General features: G+C 43.1%; 1 protein-coding gene across 1 annotated transcript in view; it reads left to right on the top strand.

The window, feature by feature from the left end:
• Positions 1 to 20,778, top strand: part of LOC139263380 (regulator of G-protein signaling 22-like) — a 174,648-nt gene that overhangs the window by 49,574 nt on the left and 104,296 nt on the right. Inside the window, exons 6-9 of the mRNA XM_070879432.1 lie at positions 876 to 1,557; positions 14,164 to 14,325; positions 15,588 to 15,744; positions 17,832 to 17,959. Coding sequence (XP_070735533.1) covers positions 876 to 1,557; positions 14,164 to 14,325; positions 15,588 to 15,744; positions 17,832 to 17,959 — 1,129 coding nt within the window. The remainder of the gene's footprint in view (positions 1 to 875; positions 1,558 to 14,163; positions 14,326 to 15,587; positions 15,745 to 17,831; positions 17,960 to 20,778) is intronic.

Raw genomic sequence — 20,778 nt, 5'->3', positions numbered from 1 at the left:
AGAGTGGTGAACCTGTGGAATTCTCTACCACAGAAAGTTGTTGAGGCCAATTCACTAAATATATTCAAAAAGGAGTTAGATGAAGTCCTTACTACTAGGGGAATCAAGGGGTATGGTGAGAAAGCAGGAATGGGGTACTGAAGTTGCATGTTCAGCCATGAACTCATTGAATGGCGGTGCAGGCTAGAAGGGCCGAATGGCCTACTCCTGCACCTATTTTCTATGTTTCTATGTTTCTAAGGATTGAGTTTCAGGGATGCCTGTCACTTCAGTCCAATTGTCCAACTGCCAAGATTAGTGGAGTATATGTCCCATGTTGTCTTGACCTGTTGGGGCTAGCAGTTTCTAAAAGTATCGAGAAAAATGGGAATGTGCCACATACCATGACTTTGCCACTGAATCTTTGCCCCTTTCCTATGAAAGTGGGGAGACTAGAGAAATTGGAGTTGTTCTCCTTAGAGCAGAGAAGGTTAAGAAGAGATTTGATAGAGGTGTTCAAACTTGTGAAGGGTTTTGATAGAGTTAACAAGGAAAAACTGTTTCCAGTGGCTGAAGGGTTGATAATCAAAGGGCACAGATTTAAGATGATTGGCAAAAGAACCAGAGACGACAAGAGGAAACATTTTTTTACACAGTGAGTTGTTCTGATCTGGAATGCACCGCAAGCAGATTCAATAATAACTTTCAAAAAGGAATTAGATAAATACTTGAAAAGGAAAATTTTGCAGGGATATGGTGAAAGTGCAGGGGAGTGGAACTAATTAGATAGCTCTTACAAAGAGCTGGGACAGGCACAGTGGGTCGCATATCATTCTCCTGTGCTGTATTGTTCTATAATTCTATAATTGACATTTCTTAATATTGAATTGCTCTAGATATTTCACCATCGGATGATGCTAATTTCAGTGTTGAACCTCGAATGCTGCTTGAAAGTGGCAGTCGGCAGTCACCCCGGAAAAATATCGACAATGAACAAGGTAGTTGCAGCTCAGGTCTTTCCAAACCAACAGTTGTGGAGGGCAATATATTTGATTTCATCTCCGAGTGCCCTTTGCGTACACCAAGAACAGTTTTCCTTGAAGTGAAGTCAGAGAGTGAAACTGAAGATTATGAAGAAGAAAAAGAAGAGGACAAAGTGGAGGTCAGCACCGATGATAAAACAACAACCCAAAGTACAGCGACCGACCTCCCTTCAATGGCTGATGAAACAAAACCTCAGTTGTGCATTAATACAAAGATTAATACTCACACACCAAAGTCAAATGTTTCTCAAACTTCTCAGCTGAATGTAGAGCGACCTTCTGCAGTGAGTGATAATATAAAAGGTTTTTCTGACTGTATGGGTGAGGAAAGTACCAAATCTGATTCTTCTAATGAGGAAGATGATATCAGAGGTTTCTGCTACGTGACACCATGTCACAGTTATAATTTCAAGAGCAGAAAGGGCATTGAAAAATTCAAGATGTTTCTTCAGGGAACAGCTGGTGAGAAATACTGGTGGCTGTGGATGGATATTGAAAGATTAAAGGTGATCAAGGATTACAAAAAGAAGCAAAGGTGAGTCAGAGGTTTATGTTACAAACTTAGACATAAGATTTTTGAAAATGGGGACCAACTGTTTCTATATAACAGCTCGCAACTGAAATGCAAATCGCAATACGTCTTATGTAAACTTTACATGTGTTATTAATCATGCAAGAGTTTGGCATTTGTTTTAGACTTTGAGTCAAGTGTCAGCTTAATCCGATTGGCAGCATTCTCCCTTTAACAACAACAATAACTTGCATTTGTATAGCGCCTTTAATGTAGCAAAACATCCCAGGGTGCTTATGTCAGAAGGTTGATCACACAATCTAGGCTGAGACTTCAGTGTAGTTCTGAGGGAGATGTTGGAGTTGCCATCATTTCGATGCAATGTTAAACTCAGGTCCTGACTGACTGTTCGGTTGGATGTTAAGAATTCACAACACTATTTGAAGGGCAGAGAGTTCTCCCAGTGTCTGGCTAACATTTTTTCCTTAATCAACATCACAAAAATAAATTAATTGGTCACACATCTTATTTGCCATTTGTGGGACCATGACGTGTGCAAATTGGCTGCCATGTTTGCTTTCTTAACATTAGTGACTGCACTTCAAAAGTAATTAATTTGTTGTGGTGCACTTTAGGACATCCTGAAAACATGATAAGGTGCTACAAAATGTAAGTTCCTTCTAGAGAGCTACAAATTGGGGTTTGGAAAGGGCAAACCATAAGGAGCAGATAACAGTGGTCCACCATTCAATTTTACAATTAGCAAGCACAGGATGAATTAGAAGCTTTTTGTTTATTTATTTGTGCATGAGATGTGGGCGTCGCTGGCAAGGCCGGCATTTATTGCCCATCCCTAACTGCCTTGAGAAAGTGGTGGTGAGCCGCCTTCTTGAACTGCTGCAGTCCATGTGGCAAGGGTACTCCCACAGTGCTGACTTTGTTGTAGCGGTTTGATACAACTGAGTAGCTTGCTAGGCCATTTCAGAGGACAGTTAAGAGACAACCACATTGCTGTGAGTATGGAGTCACATATAGGCCAGACCGGGTAAGGACGGCAGATTTCCTTCCCTAGTGAACCAGTTAGATTTTTCCGACAATCCGGTAGTTTCATGGTCACCATTACTGATCCTAATTTTTTAATTCCAAATTTAATTAACTGAATTTAAATTCCCCCAGCTGCTGTGGTGGGATTTGAAGTCATGTCCCTGGATCATTAGTTCAGGCCTCTGGATTACTTGTCCAGTAACATAACCACTATGCTACTGTACCCTGGGTAAACTGATGTCATCTCTCATGTAGCAGTTGGGGTCAGATTCCCAGATGCCTTGCAACCATCAAATTAAAATTTAGAGTAAACTCTGTCCCATGTGCTACTAATTTTGTGAAAAAAAGATACCAAACTGCACAGGTATGAATGATGATGTACCCTGGCTTGACTGAACCTCCGAACACTTATGATAGCTGATAAATGGCTGCTGACAATGGTTGTTATTCTGGTTGCTTCTAGTGTACTGGGTGACTGCTTCTCCTTGGGAATATTGTAGATATCGGGCCCAAGTTTCCACACGATAAAAAACGGGCGCCCTCCGAGCTGGGCGCCCGTTTTTCGCGCCTAAAACGGCGCCTAAAAAAAAAAATCGCAATTCTGGAGCGTTCTGCAGCTCCTTGTCTGCCTGGCGCGGTGCCCAGGGGGGCGGAGCCTACACTCGTGCCAATTTTGTAAGTGGGAGGAGGCAGGTACTATTTAAATTAGTTTTTTTCCTGCCGGCAACGCTGCGCGTGCGCGTTGGAGCGTTCGCGCATGCTCAGTGTGAAGGAAACATTGGCACTCGGCCATTTTTGTAGTTCTTTGTAGCTGTTTAATTTTTGAAATTTTTTTAAATAAAAGCACATTAGCACTTGCAGCCTTCTCACTGTCTCCTCCTCCCCCCCCCCCCCCGCGGGAAAGAACGGCGCCTCCTCTCCCCTCTGCCCCCCCCCCCCCGCGGGAAGAACGGGCGCCTCAGGCTGACTGCAGCATTCTCTGTGCCTGAAGCACTTTCACACAGGTAGGAAGATGGTTTATTTAATCTTTTCTTTGCTTATAAATGTTTATTCAGGTTGGATTTATTTGTATAATATTTGTAGAAGTATAAATAAGGATTTATTGTAGAATTTAATGACTTCCCTTTCCCCCCCCCACCTCCCCCCCACCTCGTTCTGGACGCCTAATTTGTAACCTGATTTTTTAATGTGTAGAACAGGTTTTTTCAGTTCTACAAAAATCTTCACTTGCTCCATTCTAACTTAGTTTGGAGTACGCTTTCACTGTGGAAACTTTGAAATCAGGCGTCAGTGGCCGGACACGCCCCCTTTTGAAGAAAAAATTCTGTTCCAAAGTAGAACTGTTCTACCTGACTAGAACTGCAGAAAAAAAAATGTGGAGAATTGCGATTTCTAAGATAGTCCGTTCTCCACCAGTTGCTCCTAAAAATCAGGCGCAAATCATGTGGAAACTTGGGCCCAAAATCTTCACGGCATGTAACGTTCATTATTATCCAGACTCTTCGGGCTGGATGTTCAGTTCTAGTCATTTCGGGGCAGTAATGTTTGTGCCGGGAAATGATTTGCGCCTTGTAAGAAATTGTGAACTTGAAGAAATAACTTGAGACCAAGATGTCTCTTCAGACTGATGTTAAAATTGAAGGCTTCATTCTATGGTACAATAGCTAAAGCGACTTGAACAGCGTGAACATAAATAACTGATAACAGGCAGCACCAAACATCTGAAGGCAAAGAATGGCAAGTCTGACTCCAACCGTGGGAGGATGTGAATAGAAGGGTTTTACCCAAGAGTTGAGACAAAGAACCCGACATATCATAGGTTGAATGGTCCTGTCCATATCCTACTCCAGGCCCATCCCTAAAAAGAATATAAAAGAAAGACCTAGAAGGCGTTTCAGGGCAGACAGTGAAGATAAGAGCTGTTCGTACCACCAGCCGTCTGTCTGATCGGGACTAATAACAGCTACTGGTCACAGTCGTATGTCTACTAAGTCTACCCTGATTGTGTGTTGTGTTTGACTATGTTTGAACTATCGGTCTCTTAATAAATTGCCTTATAACTCCTAAGACCCTTTGGGTATCTGTGAGTGACCTGTGATCCTGAATCTTACAGTGGTGTCAGAAGTGGGATTCACAGTGTTGGGAGTTGTAAGGTTCTGACTAACAGTGGGTCGGCAGACTTGGTCCTTAGACTGAGTATTTTTCTCTGTGAAAGAAGGGAGCGGGAGGAGCGTATCAAGTAGGTGAAGCCTAATACAAACTGGATGATGCTTATTATCGAGAAAAAGTTGCAAACAGTCTAAATGAGCAGGAGAAGGTTTTGAGATAATGAGGGGAAAAGATCTAAGCTATGTGTTAGCCCATCTGAGAACTCAACAAAGGAAGGAAAAATCTGGGAATTAGAAAATATGTTGCTGAGACGACAATTTAAAAAAAAAATGGAACCGGCAAGTTTTAACTTTTGTGCCGAGAGAAATAAAACACAAGATTTGTTCAGTGAATGGGACCTTAAAAATCAAAATGCTGGAAATTATGTAGCTTGTGTGAAAATGTGTTAAAGTGTGGCAGTTTCCCTGATTGTTTTGACTATGATTTACAGAGCTATGATAAAACATAAGCTTTGGCCTTGAAATCACAGTTGCCAGTACTTTGTTTTAAATTGGATTACAGTCAACAAAATTGCTATTGTCTTAAATAGCTTAAATAAAAAATGCATGGTCTCGTTTTAAATCAATTGGAACTTTAGTGTCCCTTTTAAAAAAAAGCTTGTTTGAACGTAAGAAGAGGGCAGCTCCTCACTCTTTTTCCTTTTGTGTAGAACGTGTGATGTTTATTAAATTGTAGAAACCCCAGGGCGATGACTGCCCTGCGCCAAGAGAGGGGCATCTCCCCGGTCGCCAGACTTTCCCCCAGGACCCGCGCGTAGTCGCCCCCCAGGACGTCCCAGAACGCCCTGTGGAACTCCACGGTCAGCCCGTCCAGCCCCTGGGCTTTTCCCCTCGAGAGCCGGTCGAGGGAGCCGGTCAACAACTTAAATTGTGACCATAGTGAAATTCCGGCTATTTTAAATTATGTGAGTTTATAGTTCCGTACAAGAGATACTCACATTAAAAAAAATCATTGGCTGTATTTGAATTGGAAGTTTAGAAATAATTGGAGTGTAATCTAAATTGCTGTCTTTCCCGATGAGAAGGTGTTAGTTAAAGCTAATAATGACAGCTTTAGAAAGGATTTCTGCTGCTTTAACAGATTTTTAATTTCTAAGCAAGTTTTGAAGGCACCGAGATTTGGGGAGAAAAGATTTCTATCGGAAAAGGTTTTTAAAAAAATGACGTAAAGTGACGCAATTGTGTGCGTCTGACAATATTTGCTCTGCCTTCTTACAAACCTGCAAAGGAGTTAACCCTTTCCGCTGACAGTTGTTTTTTTTGGTTCACCAAACAACAAAATGAAGTTTTAAAGATATTGGACATTATTCATTTAAGTTTCTTAATTGGAAGTGAACGTTTTCCCACGTGCCAGAAGGAAAATAAAATGTAACGGGTTATAAAGAATTAAAAAAAAATGTGTTAATGACTTGGACCAAGTTAGAACATTTGATCTATATTTTCTATCTTTAATTTGATAATTTTGGACAGTAAAGCTCTTCCAGGTATCAGGAATGAGATATGAATGGTAATTAATGGAATGTGTAAAATGGAGAGAGGAAGTGAATGAGGGTATGAGGTAGAAACAGGATAATTCCATTTTCCTAACATTCTAGTGAAAGTAAGCAAAGTGTAATTAAGAATAGTAAACCGATAGCTCTCTCTTGGAGACATTTGTGTCATTGCCTATGTACTTTAAAAAAAAACTGAATATGATAGCCTGGCCACTATCCAAGATAACAGGACCATGCAGTGGGAGATAAGCAAAGATCTGCAGATGACTACAATCTTTTGATAAGATCACCTGAAAGCCCGAGAATGGCTTGTATCAGATGGCACATGTGGCATGAGTGCAAAAAAATAATTGAGCACACCGAAAGAAGAGATTCAAAGCAACAAGGAAAGATAGAAGAAACAGAGGATACCCCAGATGTGGCAGAATTGGAACATTGGGACAGTGAAATGAGTAAGAGGTCGGAGGTGCTCCTCCCCCTCAAAGGATTGGACTAAGAAAGGGGAATTCTTCATTTCTGAGTCTCCCTACTAAGTAACACCCAAGTGGAGAAAGTAACAAGCATATAACTTAGCAATAGCTAGAACAGTCAAAAGCTGGTTGAGAGAAGTCAATAAGGATATTTCCTTCTCAAAGTGGGGAATGTAAGAAATCGTGAACTGGAAGAAATAACTTGAGACCAAGATGTCTCTTCAGACTGGTGTTAGAATTGAAGGGTTCATTCTATGGTACAATAGCTAAAGCAACTTGAACAGCGTGAACATAAATAACTGATAACAGGCAGCTTCAAATATGTGAAGGCCAAGAATGGCATGTCTGACTCAAACCATGGGAGGATATGAAGAGAAGGGTTTCACCCAAGAGTTGAGACAAAGAACCCGACATATCATAGGTTAAATGGTCCTGTCCATATCCTGCTCCAGGCCCACCCCTAAAAAGAGAATAAAAGAAAGACCTAGAAGGCATTTCAGGGCAGACGGTGAAGATAAGAGCTGTTCGTACCACCAGCAGTCTATCCGATCGGGACTAATAACAGCTACTGGTCACAGTCGTATGTCTACTAAGTCTATCCTGATTGTGTGTTGTGTTTGACTATGTTTGAACTATCAGTCCCTTAATAAATTGCCTTATAACTCCCAAGACCCATTGGTATCTGTGAGTGACCTGTGATCCTGAATCTTACAGCCTGCAGCCACAAAATTTGCCATCTGGACCCTGAGTGTGGAGTGGGGTGCTAAGGGAGGTGTTGCACACCACTTTTAGGGCGCAAGCCCGGCTGAGCAACTGAAAATCCGTTGCTAAAGAGCTGGCCTCGGAGCGCCCTAAGAGTGGATTCCGTGGAAAAAAAAACACTGCACAAAACACACAAAAAACATTCCCAATACCTTGCCCACCCCACATTAGAATAAGTCGCAAAAATAAAAATAACTGAAGCAATCAAACTTACCTCATTCATTAATTACTTCACTCACCATTACTGGGACAGCTCTGACTGCCTGGTTTTCCAGGCGGTCCCACTATGGTGCGCTACGGGGCACAAGAGGGTTGGCGTCAATCAAAAATCGATGTGCTGTTGAAACCGGTGGTGTTCCACACCGCTTGACTCTCCTGGGCGGTGCTGCTCTGCGCCCCCGCAAAATCGGCCGTTCGCCCAGAAATCATCCCCGCCACCATTACCCCCCGCTGGGGCGCGAACAGATGTGGCAACATAGGGAAAATCCAGCCCTTCAAGTTCTTCACTATTTTACAATTTATTTCTTCCCTCCAACGTTCTGCCCATCTCTCCTGAAGGGCCCAATTCAGTGCAGTTTTGCTGGCGCTGGCCACCCCACGGTACCTTACTCTATCTGTAGTTATTCTCCATGTGTGATAACCTGGATAATTAGCATTGTCATGTAATTTGATTGACTCTGGATGGTATCACTGAAGAGCTCCATTCTATCCTTACCCAATGTCCAAACATGTTGTTTTGAACAAATCTTTCTCCTCAATGGCCTGGAGATTCGGCCATGCAGCCTACTAAATCAACAACCCATCCACAAGCTTAAGCATCCGCTCCCTCCTCCACTGGCTGCAGTGTGAACTATCTACATGATGCACTGCAGCAACTTGCCAATGATTCTTCAGCAGCACCTCCCACACCATCGGCCTCCTAAGCATCCAATTTGTCACGCATCAAGGGAATGCTCATTACAAGCCGGAAGTCCGCTTCCTACCATATTGGTACAGGCAACTCCACTGGTGGCTGAGTGTACGCCCAGAGTATTTAATGGGCTAAATCTGTTATGTAAATTAGTGTTCTGTGGTTCTTTTAATTTTCATTCTTGGGATGTGAGTGTCGCTAGCAAGGTCAGCATTTATTACCCATTGCCAATTGCTCTTGAGAAGGTGGTGGTGAGCCACCTTTTTGAACTGCTGAGGTCCGTGTGGTGACGGTGCTCCCATAGTGCTGTTAGGGAGGGAGTTCCAGGATTTTGACCGAGCAACGATGAAGGAATGGCGGCATATTTCCATCTGACATATAGTCAGGATGGTGTGTAACTTAGAGGGGACTTTGGCATGATGGACTTCCCATGCACCTGTTGCCCTTGTCCTTCTAGGTGGTGGAGGTCGATGGTGTGGGAGGTGCTGCCGAAGAATCCTTGGCAAGTTACTGCTGTGATCCTATAGATAGTTCACACTGCAGCAAAGATGCACCAGTGGAGGAGGGAGTGAATGTTTAAACTGGTGGATGGGCTGTTGATCAAGTGGACTGCTTTGTTCTGGATGGTGTCGAGCTTCTTGAGTGGTGTTGCAGTTGTACCCATCCATCTTGTGGGACCCGATTTTGATTTTGGTATGCCCCAGCACATGATTCAGCACGTACTAAACTTGCCCAGAAACACATGGCAATAAGCAGTAGGAAGGACCGTTCACCATGGGGGGAGGGAAGTCTTGTGAGTAGTGAGGGTAGGTATGAGCAGACAATTCTAGTGAGGTCATTGAACTTTTTCAAACATTGTAGCCATGTCCTGGGTGTTAAGCTCTCAGCATTGATACTGGCAACCACTTCCCAGTATCTCCTGAATTGATTCTGGGAGGGAAGAGGATGTCCTGTGCACTGCCTGCACCAAGGCCTCCAAGCAGCAACAGAGAACCTTGTTAAAGCCATTTCAATTTTTATAAGTGTTCCCTTAGTTCAGCAGTTAAAGTGCATACCTCACTTTTCCCTACATTATACTCCATCTGCCACCTAACTGCCCACACACTTAGTCTATCTATATCCCTTTGCAGATGCTTTGTGTTCTCCTCACTGCTTACTGTCCCACCTAGCTTTGTATCGTGCGCAAACTTGGATACATTACACTCAGTCCCTTAATCTAGGTCATTAATATAGATTGTAAATAGCTGAGGCTCCCCACTAGTTACAGTCTGCCAACCTGAAAAAGACCCATTTATCCCTACTTTCTGTTTTATGTCCATTAACCAATCCTCTATCCATGTTAATACATTACCTCCAACCCCATGATCCCTTACCTTGTGTAATAACCTTTTATGTGGCACCTTATTGAATGCCTTTTGGAAATCCAAATATACTACATCCACTGGTTCCCCTTTATCTACCCTGCTAGTTCAACAATCCTTCTATGCCAATCTCCTTCATGCATTTAAATATCTTCCCCTTAAATACATCTATGCTTTTTGTCTTATCCTTTATCTCAATCCATTTGGATTCTGTTTCTATCTTACTGCGAGCTATGTCATTTTTTTCTACTGCCATTATGTTATCTCTAATTAGCAGAGCTATCTTACCCCCTTCTTCCTTCCCTATCCTTTTAAAATACATTATATCCGGCAATTTTCAACTGCCAATCCTGTTCTTTATGTAGCCACGTTTCAGTTCCCCCTACTACCTCTGGTTCCTCTCTATGAATTATTGCCTCCAGTTCCCCTGTTTTGTTTCAGATGCTGTGTATATTGCTGCACAGACAATTTAATTTGATTTTTATTAATTGTGCCTCTTGCTCTATTTTTAACTTATTTTATGCTTATGTTCTATAACTTTTTGTGTTCCCTGATCGTTTATGCTACCTTTAATCTTTTCCTTGGTCTGACCTTTACTCTCATCTCATATTTATTTTATCTTGAGGCTAGTTATTTCTACCAAATGCCTCCCCTAATCTTACTAGTTTAAAGTCTTAGCCACAATTCTATTCTACTAGGACCTTGGTCCCATTCCGGTTCTTTGCAGCCCATCCCAATGGTACAGCTCCTGATACTCCCTTAGCAGGATCTCCTACTTGTTCGTACCTATGTCATTGGTCCCGATAGGGACCATGACAACTAGATTTTCCCCCTCCTTTTCCAATTTCCTCTCCAGTTGCTTCAAGATATCTTTTACCCTGGACCCACGCACCCTCCTTGACTCTTTGTCACAACTGCAGAGGATGCTATCTATCCCCTTAATTATCGAATATCCTATGACTACAACATTTCTATTTCTATTTTGCTCCCCCCTTTTGGACTGTCTCTTGCTCCATGTTGCCATGGTTAACATTTTGGCCATCCTCCCTGCAACCTGCATCCTCATCCCCATAGATAGCGAGTAGCAGGACATTTGGAAAAACAAAATTCGATCAGGCAGGGTCATCATGGATTTATGAAGGGAAAGTCATGTTTGACAAATTTGCCGGAATTGTTTGAGGATGTAACGAACAGGGTGGATAAAGGGGAACCAGTGGATGTGTATTTGGGCTTCCAGAAGGCATTTGACAAGGTGCCACATAAAAGGTTACTGCACAAGAAAAAGGTTCATGGGGTTGGGGGTAATATATTAGTATGGATAGAGGATTGGCCAACGAACAGAAAACAGAAAGTCGGGATAAATGGTTCATTCTCTGGTTGGCAACCAGTAACTAGTGGGGTGCCGCAGGGATCAGTGCTGGGACCCCAACTATTTACAATCTATTTTAACGACTTGGAAGAAGGGACTGAGTGTAACGTAGCCAAGTTTGCTGACGATACAAAGATGGGAGGAAAAGCAACGTGTGAGGAGGACACAAAAAATCTGCAAAAGGACATAGGCTAAGGAGTGGCCACAAATTTGACATATGGAATATAGTGTTGGAAAGTGTGAGGTTATGCACTTTGTCAGAAAAAAAATCAAAGAGCAAATTATTATTTAAATGGAGAAAGATTGCAAAGTGCTGCAGTACACCGGGACCTGGGGGTACTTGTGCATGAAACATAAAAGATAGTATGCATGTTTAGCAAGTGATCAGGAAGGCCAATGGAATCTTGGCCTTTATTGCAAAGGGGATGGAGTATAAAAGCAGGGAAGTCTTGCTCTAGCTATATAGGTGAGGCCATATTTACGAAAGGATATACTTGCTTTGGAGGCAGTTCAGAGAAGGTTCACTCGGTTGATTCCGGAGATGAGGGGGTTGACATATGAGGAAAGGTTGGGCCTCTACTCATTGGAATTCAGAAGAATGAGAGGCGATCTTATCAAAATGTATAAGATTATGAGGGGTCTTGACAAGGTAGATGCAGAGAGGATGTTTCCACTGATGGGGGAGACTAAAACTAGAGGGTATGATCTTAGAATAAGGGGCCACCTATTTAAAACTGAGATGAGGAGAAATTTCCTCTCTCAGAGGGTTGTAAATCTGTGGAATTTGCTGCCTCAGAGAGCTGTGGAAGCTGGGACATTGAATAAATTTAAGACAGAAATAGACAGTTTCTTAAACGATAAGGGGTTATGGGGAGCAGGCAGGGAAGTGGAGCTGAGTCCATGATTGGATCAGCCATGATCTTATTGAATGGCGGAGCAGGCTCAAAGGGCCATATGACCTACTCCTGTTTCTATTTCTTATGTTCTTATGAGTACATCGTACCTGTTGGATAGGACCTGTTGGACTGCACCTCCTGTCTGCCTCCCTCAGGTTCCTTCTACCTTGCTGACTGACAGTCACAAACTCCCCTTTCCGCACCTGTGTTTTACTATGAGATGTGACTGTACTCTGCAGTAAACTATGTTTTATGTGTCAGAGGATCTCTAGCTCACACTCCAGCCAATGACCCTGAGTCAGTGTTTCAAGGCAGAGACATTTCCTACAGATGTGGTCATCCAGGACAATCTTGCTGCCCACAAATTCTCGCATACTGCAGTCCTGACACACAGCCTGTGTTGCCATTTCTAATCTTTATTTATTTATTGTTAGCAATTAATTATTTGTGGAACTGATAGCATAATTTGTCGTTGAATTAGTAGATGGACTTACAAATGAATTAGTAATTAATTACTCTATTTACTTAATTACTTATTTAAAGTTAATAGATTGGTTTATATTTAAAACTAGAGCAGTCCATGCCTGCATGCAGCAAGACCTGGATGACATTCAGGCTTGGGCTGATAAGTAGCAAGTAACATTCACACTGCCATGCAATGACTATCTCCAACAAGCGAGAATCTAACTACCGCCCCTTAACATTCAACGGCATAATGCCCCATCATCAACATCCTGATGGTCACCATTGACCAGAAATTTAACTAGACCAGCCACATAAATACTGTGGTAACAAGAGCAGGTCAGAAGCTGTGTATTCTGTGACAGGTGTCTCACCTCCTGACTCCCCAAAACTTTTCCAACATCTACAAGGCACAAGTCAGGAGGGTGATGGAGTACTCTCCAATTGCCTGGATGAGTGCAACTCCAACAGCACTCAAAAAGCTCAACACCATTCAGGACGAAGCAGCCCGCTTGATTGCCATTCCATCCATGACCTTCAACATTCACTCCCTCCATCCCTGGCATACCATGGCTGCAGTGTGTACCATCTACAAGATGCACTACAGCAACTCACCAAGGCTTCTTCGGCAGCACCTCCAAAACCCGCGACCTCTATCACCTAGAAGGACAAGAGCAGCAGGCACATGGGAACACCACCACCTCCACGTTCCCCTCCAAGTCACACACCATCTTGACTTGGAAGTATATCACCGTTTCTTCATTGTGGTTGGGTCAAAATCCTGGCACTCCCTCCGCCACAGCACTGTGGGAGTACCTTCACCACACGGACTGCAACGGTTCAAGAAGGCATCTCACCAGCATCTTCTCAAGGGCAATTAGGGATGGGCACTAAATGCTGGCCTTGCCAGAGATGCCACATCCCATGAACGATTAAAAAAAAATTAATTAGAGTGTGGATACTAAATTAAACACTTAGCTTAAATTCCTCGGTTTCTCCCTCTGGGTTGACTACGATACCATTTTTTCAAATGTTTTCCTGTGTTTGTTTTACTGCAGGCTCTGGGGCTCTTTTTATTGCCATTCTCGGTCTCCCAATGTACTCTGCTGCTGCCCCCTCTGTGGACTTTCTATTGCCGTCCTGCTCTATTACTTTGCTGATGTGGTACCCAACAGCAGGTTGGCCAGGGAAGATGAGAATTGATGGGCAGTTTCTTCCCGAAATATTTTTGTCCAGCCGTGATGTACTTTTGGCATGAAGGTAGAGTGTCTACCTGAAGTGCAGTATCATTTCACTGGGTTTGCAACTGTGCGAGTCCTTGTAAGTCAACAGTTCCTGAGAAATTATGGATTATTTTTCTGATTGGTGCACCCCAATCTATTTCCAATGAAACAAAATTCACTGAGAGACAGTCCAATTAGATTTCCTACATTACAATACTTCAAAAATTACTTAATTGGCTGTAAAGCGCTTTGGGACGTCCGGTGGTCATGAAAGGCATGATAGAATTACATCTTTCTGTCCTTTCTTTGATTAGGATCCGTTATAAATTAATCTCGATTTGTACTATTTCATAACACTGTTTATCATTCTTTATCATGAATGCTATTTGTTCAAATCGCTCGCCAATTTTTTTTTTAGTTTTGCTTTGTTCTGTTCAAAGTCTGACAATTTTTTTTGTTCTTTGGTTTAAAGCTACCTGAACAAGATACGGAATCGCTATTTGTTTGGTGGTGGTGAATACTACATGAATGCAGAGACACGGGCAAAGTTGGGTCTGTCATTTATCTCACAGTGGACTGCGGAAAACTTGTGTCAGATTCAGTCAGATATAGTGGCGCCTCTGCTTCTGTACTGGTGAGTACAGACACAAGCCTAGTAAATGCAGGTTAATGTGTTTAATGTATACTTAGTTATATCTAAACAATATATTGTGTGCAATAAATTGTACTAACTGTAAACTATTCGGAAGAAACTTTGGGGCCGAAATTCAGCATCCCGAAAAGGCCACTTACCGTCGGAAAGTGGTGGCCAAGCGGTGGAGTTGAGTGGCCGCCGATTTGCGGTCGAATGGCCGTCGCCACCAAAATTCACATAGTTGATTTTTCTGGCAGTCCCCACTTCCACCCCGCTGCTTCCGATCCCTCCTAAGTGCGTCATCAAAGAGCACACTGTTGCTCTCCCGCACCTCCATCGAAATTCAGCGACAAAAATCTTCGGCCCGCCGTGCGGTGCCCCTGACAACCTTTTCTGTCGGTGCACTGTGTTTTCAGTGTGTGCGACATGGCTGTGCCACAGCCATTCAAGGGGAGGGCGCACTGCCAGGTCGGCCTGACAATTGTGCCCCCGGGTTCGGCCGGGCCACCAACAGGCAGCCTGGCACCCCCTCTTGGTGGCCAAAACCCTCCCTGGTGGCCCAGTGAACCTAACTAAAATAATCGCAGAGCTCGCAGCGGCCCTCCCCTTTAAGTGAAGGGGAGAGACCTGGTGACGCACACGCGTGATGACGTCATCAGCGGCAGGCTGATAACTGACAGTGACGGAGACTCTATCCCGCCTCCATTTCCACCCCTCTAGAGTGCTCACCGCCGCACTTCTGCCCCCATTATGATCGACTTCCGGTCCGCTCCAAAAAAAATACCAAAGAGCTGAATTTCGCCAAGAGGCCACCTCACCCACAGTGGCGGTGAAAACACACCAGAAGTGATAGGCGTGACCCGTTTCGGGCAGCACTGTATTTCTACCCCTTCGTGTGCCAATTATGAAATGGTTTCCCCATGATTGTGACAGCACTAGAATGCCTACAATTCTGACAGGTGTATACTTTTAAGCAAAGCAAAATGAAACATTTAAAATAAATTATATGGCGATTATCCTCAGTAATGATTTGAGGTGAATTAAAATCTGCTTTTGAAAAAATAATTTTGAACGTTCTTTTTCCCTACTGTTGAAGATACTAGAGTATTGGTACGACATTCCAGCTCAAAAAAATTCCAGTCAAATCATGTAATAGTGATATTTAAAAATGAATTGGCACCTGAATGACGATTTGAATCCCTAAAAATATATTCTTATGAAATTGAACTTTTCATTTTAACTTTTGATTCAAACAATTACAGGGGTCCGAGGTATTATATTAACCAAAAATTTCCCATAAGACAAGCTGGCATTGTACTGAAAGATTGGAAAGATCGCCAGCTGAGACCTAAATCTGATGTGGTCTCAATTGCTATCACACTGCCAAATCCTGTCAAGATTGATTGCACTCCAAAGGAGGTTAGTATTACATTGTGGTTGCAGAATTCAGCAATTTCCAGGAGTTATTTTTTTTAAACAATTATTTTTTCAACATTACTATTTACAATGGACATCGTGCCTGACGTTCCAGTTTGAAACTGCTCATATGAGAGGCAGTGGCACAAATACCAGAGAAATTCCTATTCCCACTGCCAAAGAAAGCTGGAATCAAGTGGTCAAGAAAAACGGTGATATAGATGTGCAAACTTCTTTCTTTACTTTTTCTCTCCAATTTCTCCACCAATTTTTATTTTATTCTTCTTTCATATGATATTGGAATGAAATTCTGAGATTTATTTGGTGCACAAATAGTGTAGTTCTGACACAGAGGGCCAGAATTTGAAGCACAAGTCAGATACGCAGAACTGTACCCATTCTAAAATACACACTAAATTCCAGTAGAATTGCCTGCTGGCAGAAGATGTGCCTACTCCAAATTGTGCAAGTGTGCAAATAGCAGCATAATGAGGGAAAACGCTGCTGTCTGAGAAATCCCACAGTTTAGGTCAGAATTGTAGCTGACTTAAGTTAAGTCTGTAGAAAAGAGGATAAAGGAGGATGACCTCCCATGGTCGATCGAAAATATGTTTTTAATCAGTTTCAATGTCGAGAAGTTCCATGCTGCTCCTCACCGATACAGACATGGTTAACGGGATTCTGTGTGCTCTCCGTATGTTTGGAAACTTGCTCTTGAAACTTGAAGTTTGCTCTTCTTAAGGAGCACTACATATGAGGGGGATGGAATATAAAAGCAGGGGAGTCCTGCTACAACTGTACAGGGTATTGGTGAGGCCACACCTAGAGTACTGCGTACAGGTTTGGTCTCCTTATTTAAGGAGGGATATACTTGCATTGGAGGCTGTTCAGAGAAGGTTCACTAGGTTGATTCCTGAGATGAAGGGGTTGACTTATGAAGATAGGTTGAGCAGGTTGAGCCTATACTCATTGGAGTTTAGAAGAATGAGAGGTGATCTTATTGAAACGAATAAGATACTAAGGGGGCTCGACAAGGTAGATGCAGAGAGGATGTTTCTGTATTTTTGTATGCTTTTATTTTAGTTTTATGTTGTCCCTTACCTCATTTGCCGCTCATGGCTGTATTTGTGAAAAATGCACAGCCCTTCAGCGCCTTGCTGCCCCCTCATGGTGCCCCCTGGGCATTGCTGGCCTGGGCATTTGTGGCCTGTAACTGATCATGGATCTGACAAAGGGCACTCCAGCTGAAGGTAGGAGATGCCCTGGATCAATAAAAAGGGCCCAAGGAAAGAATAGGGAATGATAGCATTGTGGTTATGTCACTGGACGGGTAATCCACAGGCCTGGACTAATGAGCTAGAGACATGAGTTCAAATCCCACCATGGCATCTGGGGAATTTACATTCAAAATAATTAAATAAAATCTGGAATAAGAAGATTGGATTGTCATAAAAGTCCACCTGGTTCACTAATGTCCTTCAGAGAAAGAAATTTGCCGTCCTTACCTGGTTTGGCCGAAATGTGACTACAAACCCACATGCGGTTGATTGTTAACTGCCCTCTGAGACCTAACAAGCTACTCAGTTGTATTCAAGAAGGTCAATTAGGGATGGACAATAAATGCTGGCTTACTGGTGACATCCCCATCCTGTGAATTAATTAAAAAAAAAATCTCTGCAGCCTCCCCTTGATGCTTTGATGAGGAGTGATGTCTTTTGCACTGAAATTTCCTGGCTCCTACACCTTTGCAATGCCATTGTGCCACAACCGATGCCACTTCATAGGCAAATTAACTTACCTAGTAGATTTCCGTGCTGCTCCTGCCTGCTGGTGAATGCTGTTATTTTCATTCACTATAACAGCACTATGGACAGCAAAGAAATTCAGGGACAATATTGCAGTAATGATAGGAATTAAAAAATGCACTAAGAAGCACCAAAGAAAGCGAGAGAAAGAAAATAAAATGCGGAATCTATCGAAGGTGAGAGCTGAAGAAACCCATTTGGGCCTATGTTGTGTGTAATAGAGTAGCACTGCCTTCAGACACCTAAATGATATTTCTATTAAACTCTATTTCTATTAATTAACAGAAACGCTCAGCGCAGACTTGCAAACCTCACCAATCCCAAAGAAAAGTTCCACGAAATAGGCAGCCGCTAAAGACGTGTTGCACTGCGATCATGTTCAACGCCCCTCTCAGCACCTATGAGATTAAGGAGTAAGTTCATAGGCAATGCTCTATTGGGGAATGGCTTGCCGATAGTTTAGTGGAGTGAGTTAGTGGCAAAAATAGATTTTAGCCTCTGTTGGATTTTTAACTTATATTTTTTTATTGCTAGAAACAGGATTTAAAGGGTTAACACTCCAGGTCACATCAAGTAATCTTCAATGGAAAGTTCATAGCTTGGATCAAATAGGTTGGCTACAAGGGAGAAGGTGTAAGTTTCTGTGGCAACCACAGTGGGTTATCTAGAATCATAGAAACTTACAGCACAGAGGAGGCCATTCAGCCCGTTGTGCCTGTGCTGGCTCTTTAAAAGAGCAGTCGTGCTTAGTCCCACCACCCCCGCTTTTTACCGTAACCCTGTAAGTTCTTCATCCTCAAGTACCTGTCCAACTCCCTTTTAAAAGTATTGATGGAACCAGCTCCCACCACCTTTTCAGGTAGAAAGTTCTAGATCCTGACCACTCTCTGAGTGAAAAACATTCTGCTCATCTCCCCTCTAGATCTTTTGCCAATGATTTTAAATCTATGACCTCTGGTTATTGACCCACTCACCAGAGGGAATAGTTTATCTCTATCTACTCCATCAAAATCTCTCAACATTTTGAAAACCTCTATCAGGTCTCCTCTTAACCTTCTCTGTTCCAAGGAGAACAGTCCTAACTTTCCAACCTCTCCTCATTACTGAAGTCCCTCATCCCTGGTAACATCCCGGTAAATCTCCTCTGTAACCTTTCTAAGGCCTTTACATCTTTCCTGAAATGTGGTGATCAGAATTGTCCACAATACTCCAGCTGAGGCCTAACCAGTGATTTATAAAGTTCGAGCATGATCTCTTTGCTTTTATATTCTACTCTTCTAATTATAAACCCAAGTATGCTTTTTTACCCACCTTATCAACTTGCCCTGCCACCTTTAAAGATTTGTGTATATGGACATCAAGGTCTCTCTGCTCATCTACACTTTTCAAAATCATGCCATTTATAATATACTGTCTTTCCATATTAGTCCTCCCAAAGTGCATCACTTCACACCTCTCCGCCATTGAACTGCCACGCTTCTGCCCATTTCACCATCCTGTCTATGTCATCCTGAAGCCTATAACTATCCTCATCACTATCTACTATTTTGCCAAGTTTTGTATCATCTGCAAGCTTTAAAATACTGCTCCCTACACCTGAGTCTTGGTTGTTTATAAAAATTGGAAAGAATATTGGACCCAAACTGACCCTGGGGAACACCACTGTAAATCATCTCCCAACCTGAAAACCATCCGTCCACTACCACCCTTTGCTTCCTGTCACTGAGTCCATACCACCACTTCCCCTTAATTCCACGAGCTTCCATCTTCTTAATAAGCCTCCTGTGCGGCACTTTGTCGAATACCTTCTGAAAGTCCATATATACAACATCTACTGCACTATCTTGATCAATCTTCTCTGTTACCTCATCAAAGAATTCAATCAAGTTAGTCAGACAAGATTTGCCTTTAACAAATCCATGCTTGCTCTCCTTGATTAACCCATGCCTTTTCAAATAAAAGTTTATCTTGTCCCTGATATGGTTTCTAATAACTTCCCCACCACTGATGTTAGGCTGACTGGCCTTTTGTTTCCTGGTATAACCCTCTCCCCTTTCTTTAATAGTGGTATAACATTAGCAACCCCCCAGTCCTCTGGCACTATTCCTGTATTCAGTGAGGATTGAAAGATTGTGACCAATGCCTCTGCTATTTCTACCTTTGCTTTTTTTTAGCAACCTCGGACGCATTTGGACTAGGTGATTTACCAACTTTCAGTAATGCTAATCTTTTTAGTAGATTTTCTCTATTACAATCCTGTCTATAACTTCCCTCTCCTCTCTTAGTGTAACCTTCACATCATCCACTTCCTTTGTGAAGACAGATGCAACGTACTTTAGTCATGTCCTCCACCTCTAGATGAAGATTTCCCTATGGGTCCTTAATAGGCCCAGCTTTCCCCCCAGCTAACCGCTTACACTTATAGGGCCGGATTTTCGGCTGACTTGCGACCGGGCTTTCTCCATGTTTTGACCCTCTGCGGCGAAAACCTGGTCGCAAAGCCCGGGCAGGATCCTGGGCTTCGATAGGAAGTACCACCAGGGGAGGTGCGCCGACGTGTAATGACGCAGATTGCGTTACCGTCGTACTTTTGGCACTCTCCCGGCCCATATGCCACGCCCAGAATACCGACGGGTCAAACCTGTCGGTGCAGCTCTGCCAGCAGCGCTAAGTATGAAAACATGCAAAAAAGGTAAGTTAAAGTTTTTATTTTTTAAATTATTTTTAATCGATTTGGTATCTAAGGGTTTTGTGAATGTTTTTGGAATGTTTTTTGCAGTCTACTGCACCGTGGACCCTGGAGAAGCCTGCAATACGGGTGAAGCCTATTGCTCTCTTATCCTGCTTTGTTCTGACCATGGAGATGTTTATGCTCCTCCTGGTGTAGACCGCCTCAGTCATCTCCCTGATGCAGCAGCACAAAGCATACTAGGAGATGTAGCTGTTGTGATCCAGCTGCAGCCTGGACGAACCCTGGGGCCGAAATTCAGCCTCCCAAACCACCAGAAAGCGGCGGCCAGGCGGCGAAATCGAGCGGCTGTCGACTTCCAGCCCAATGGCCGTGGCCAGCGAAACTTAGCTCTGGGATTTTCCTGGTGGTCCCCACTTTCGCCCCATTGCTGCCAACCGTCCGAAGCACGCACCACTGCTCTCCCACACCTCCATGTCATCCCCCGCGAAATTTAGCTGGAAATATCATGGATCCGCCACGTGTTGCCCCCGACAGCTTTTT

This window comes from Pristiophorus japonicus, chromosome 1 (assembly GCF_044704955.1).
Source record: "Pristiophorus japonicus isolate sPriJap1 chromosome 1, sPriJap1.hap1, whole genome shotgun sequence".
Lineage (NCBI taxonomy): Eukaryota > Metazoa > Chordata > Chondrichthyes > Pristiophoridae > Pristiophorus > Pristiophorus japonicus.
This window is presented reverse-complemented; position numbering and strand designations above follow the sequence as displayed.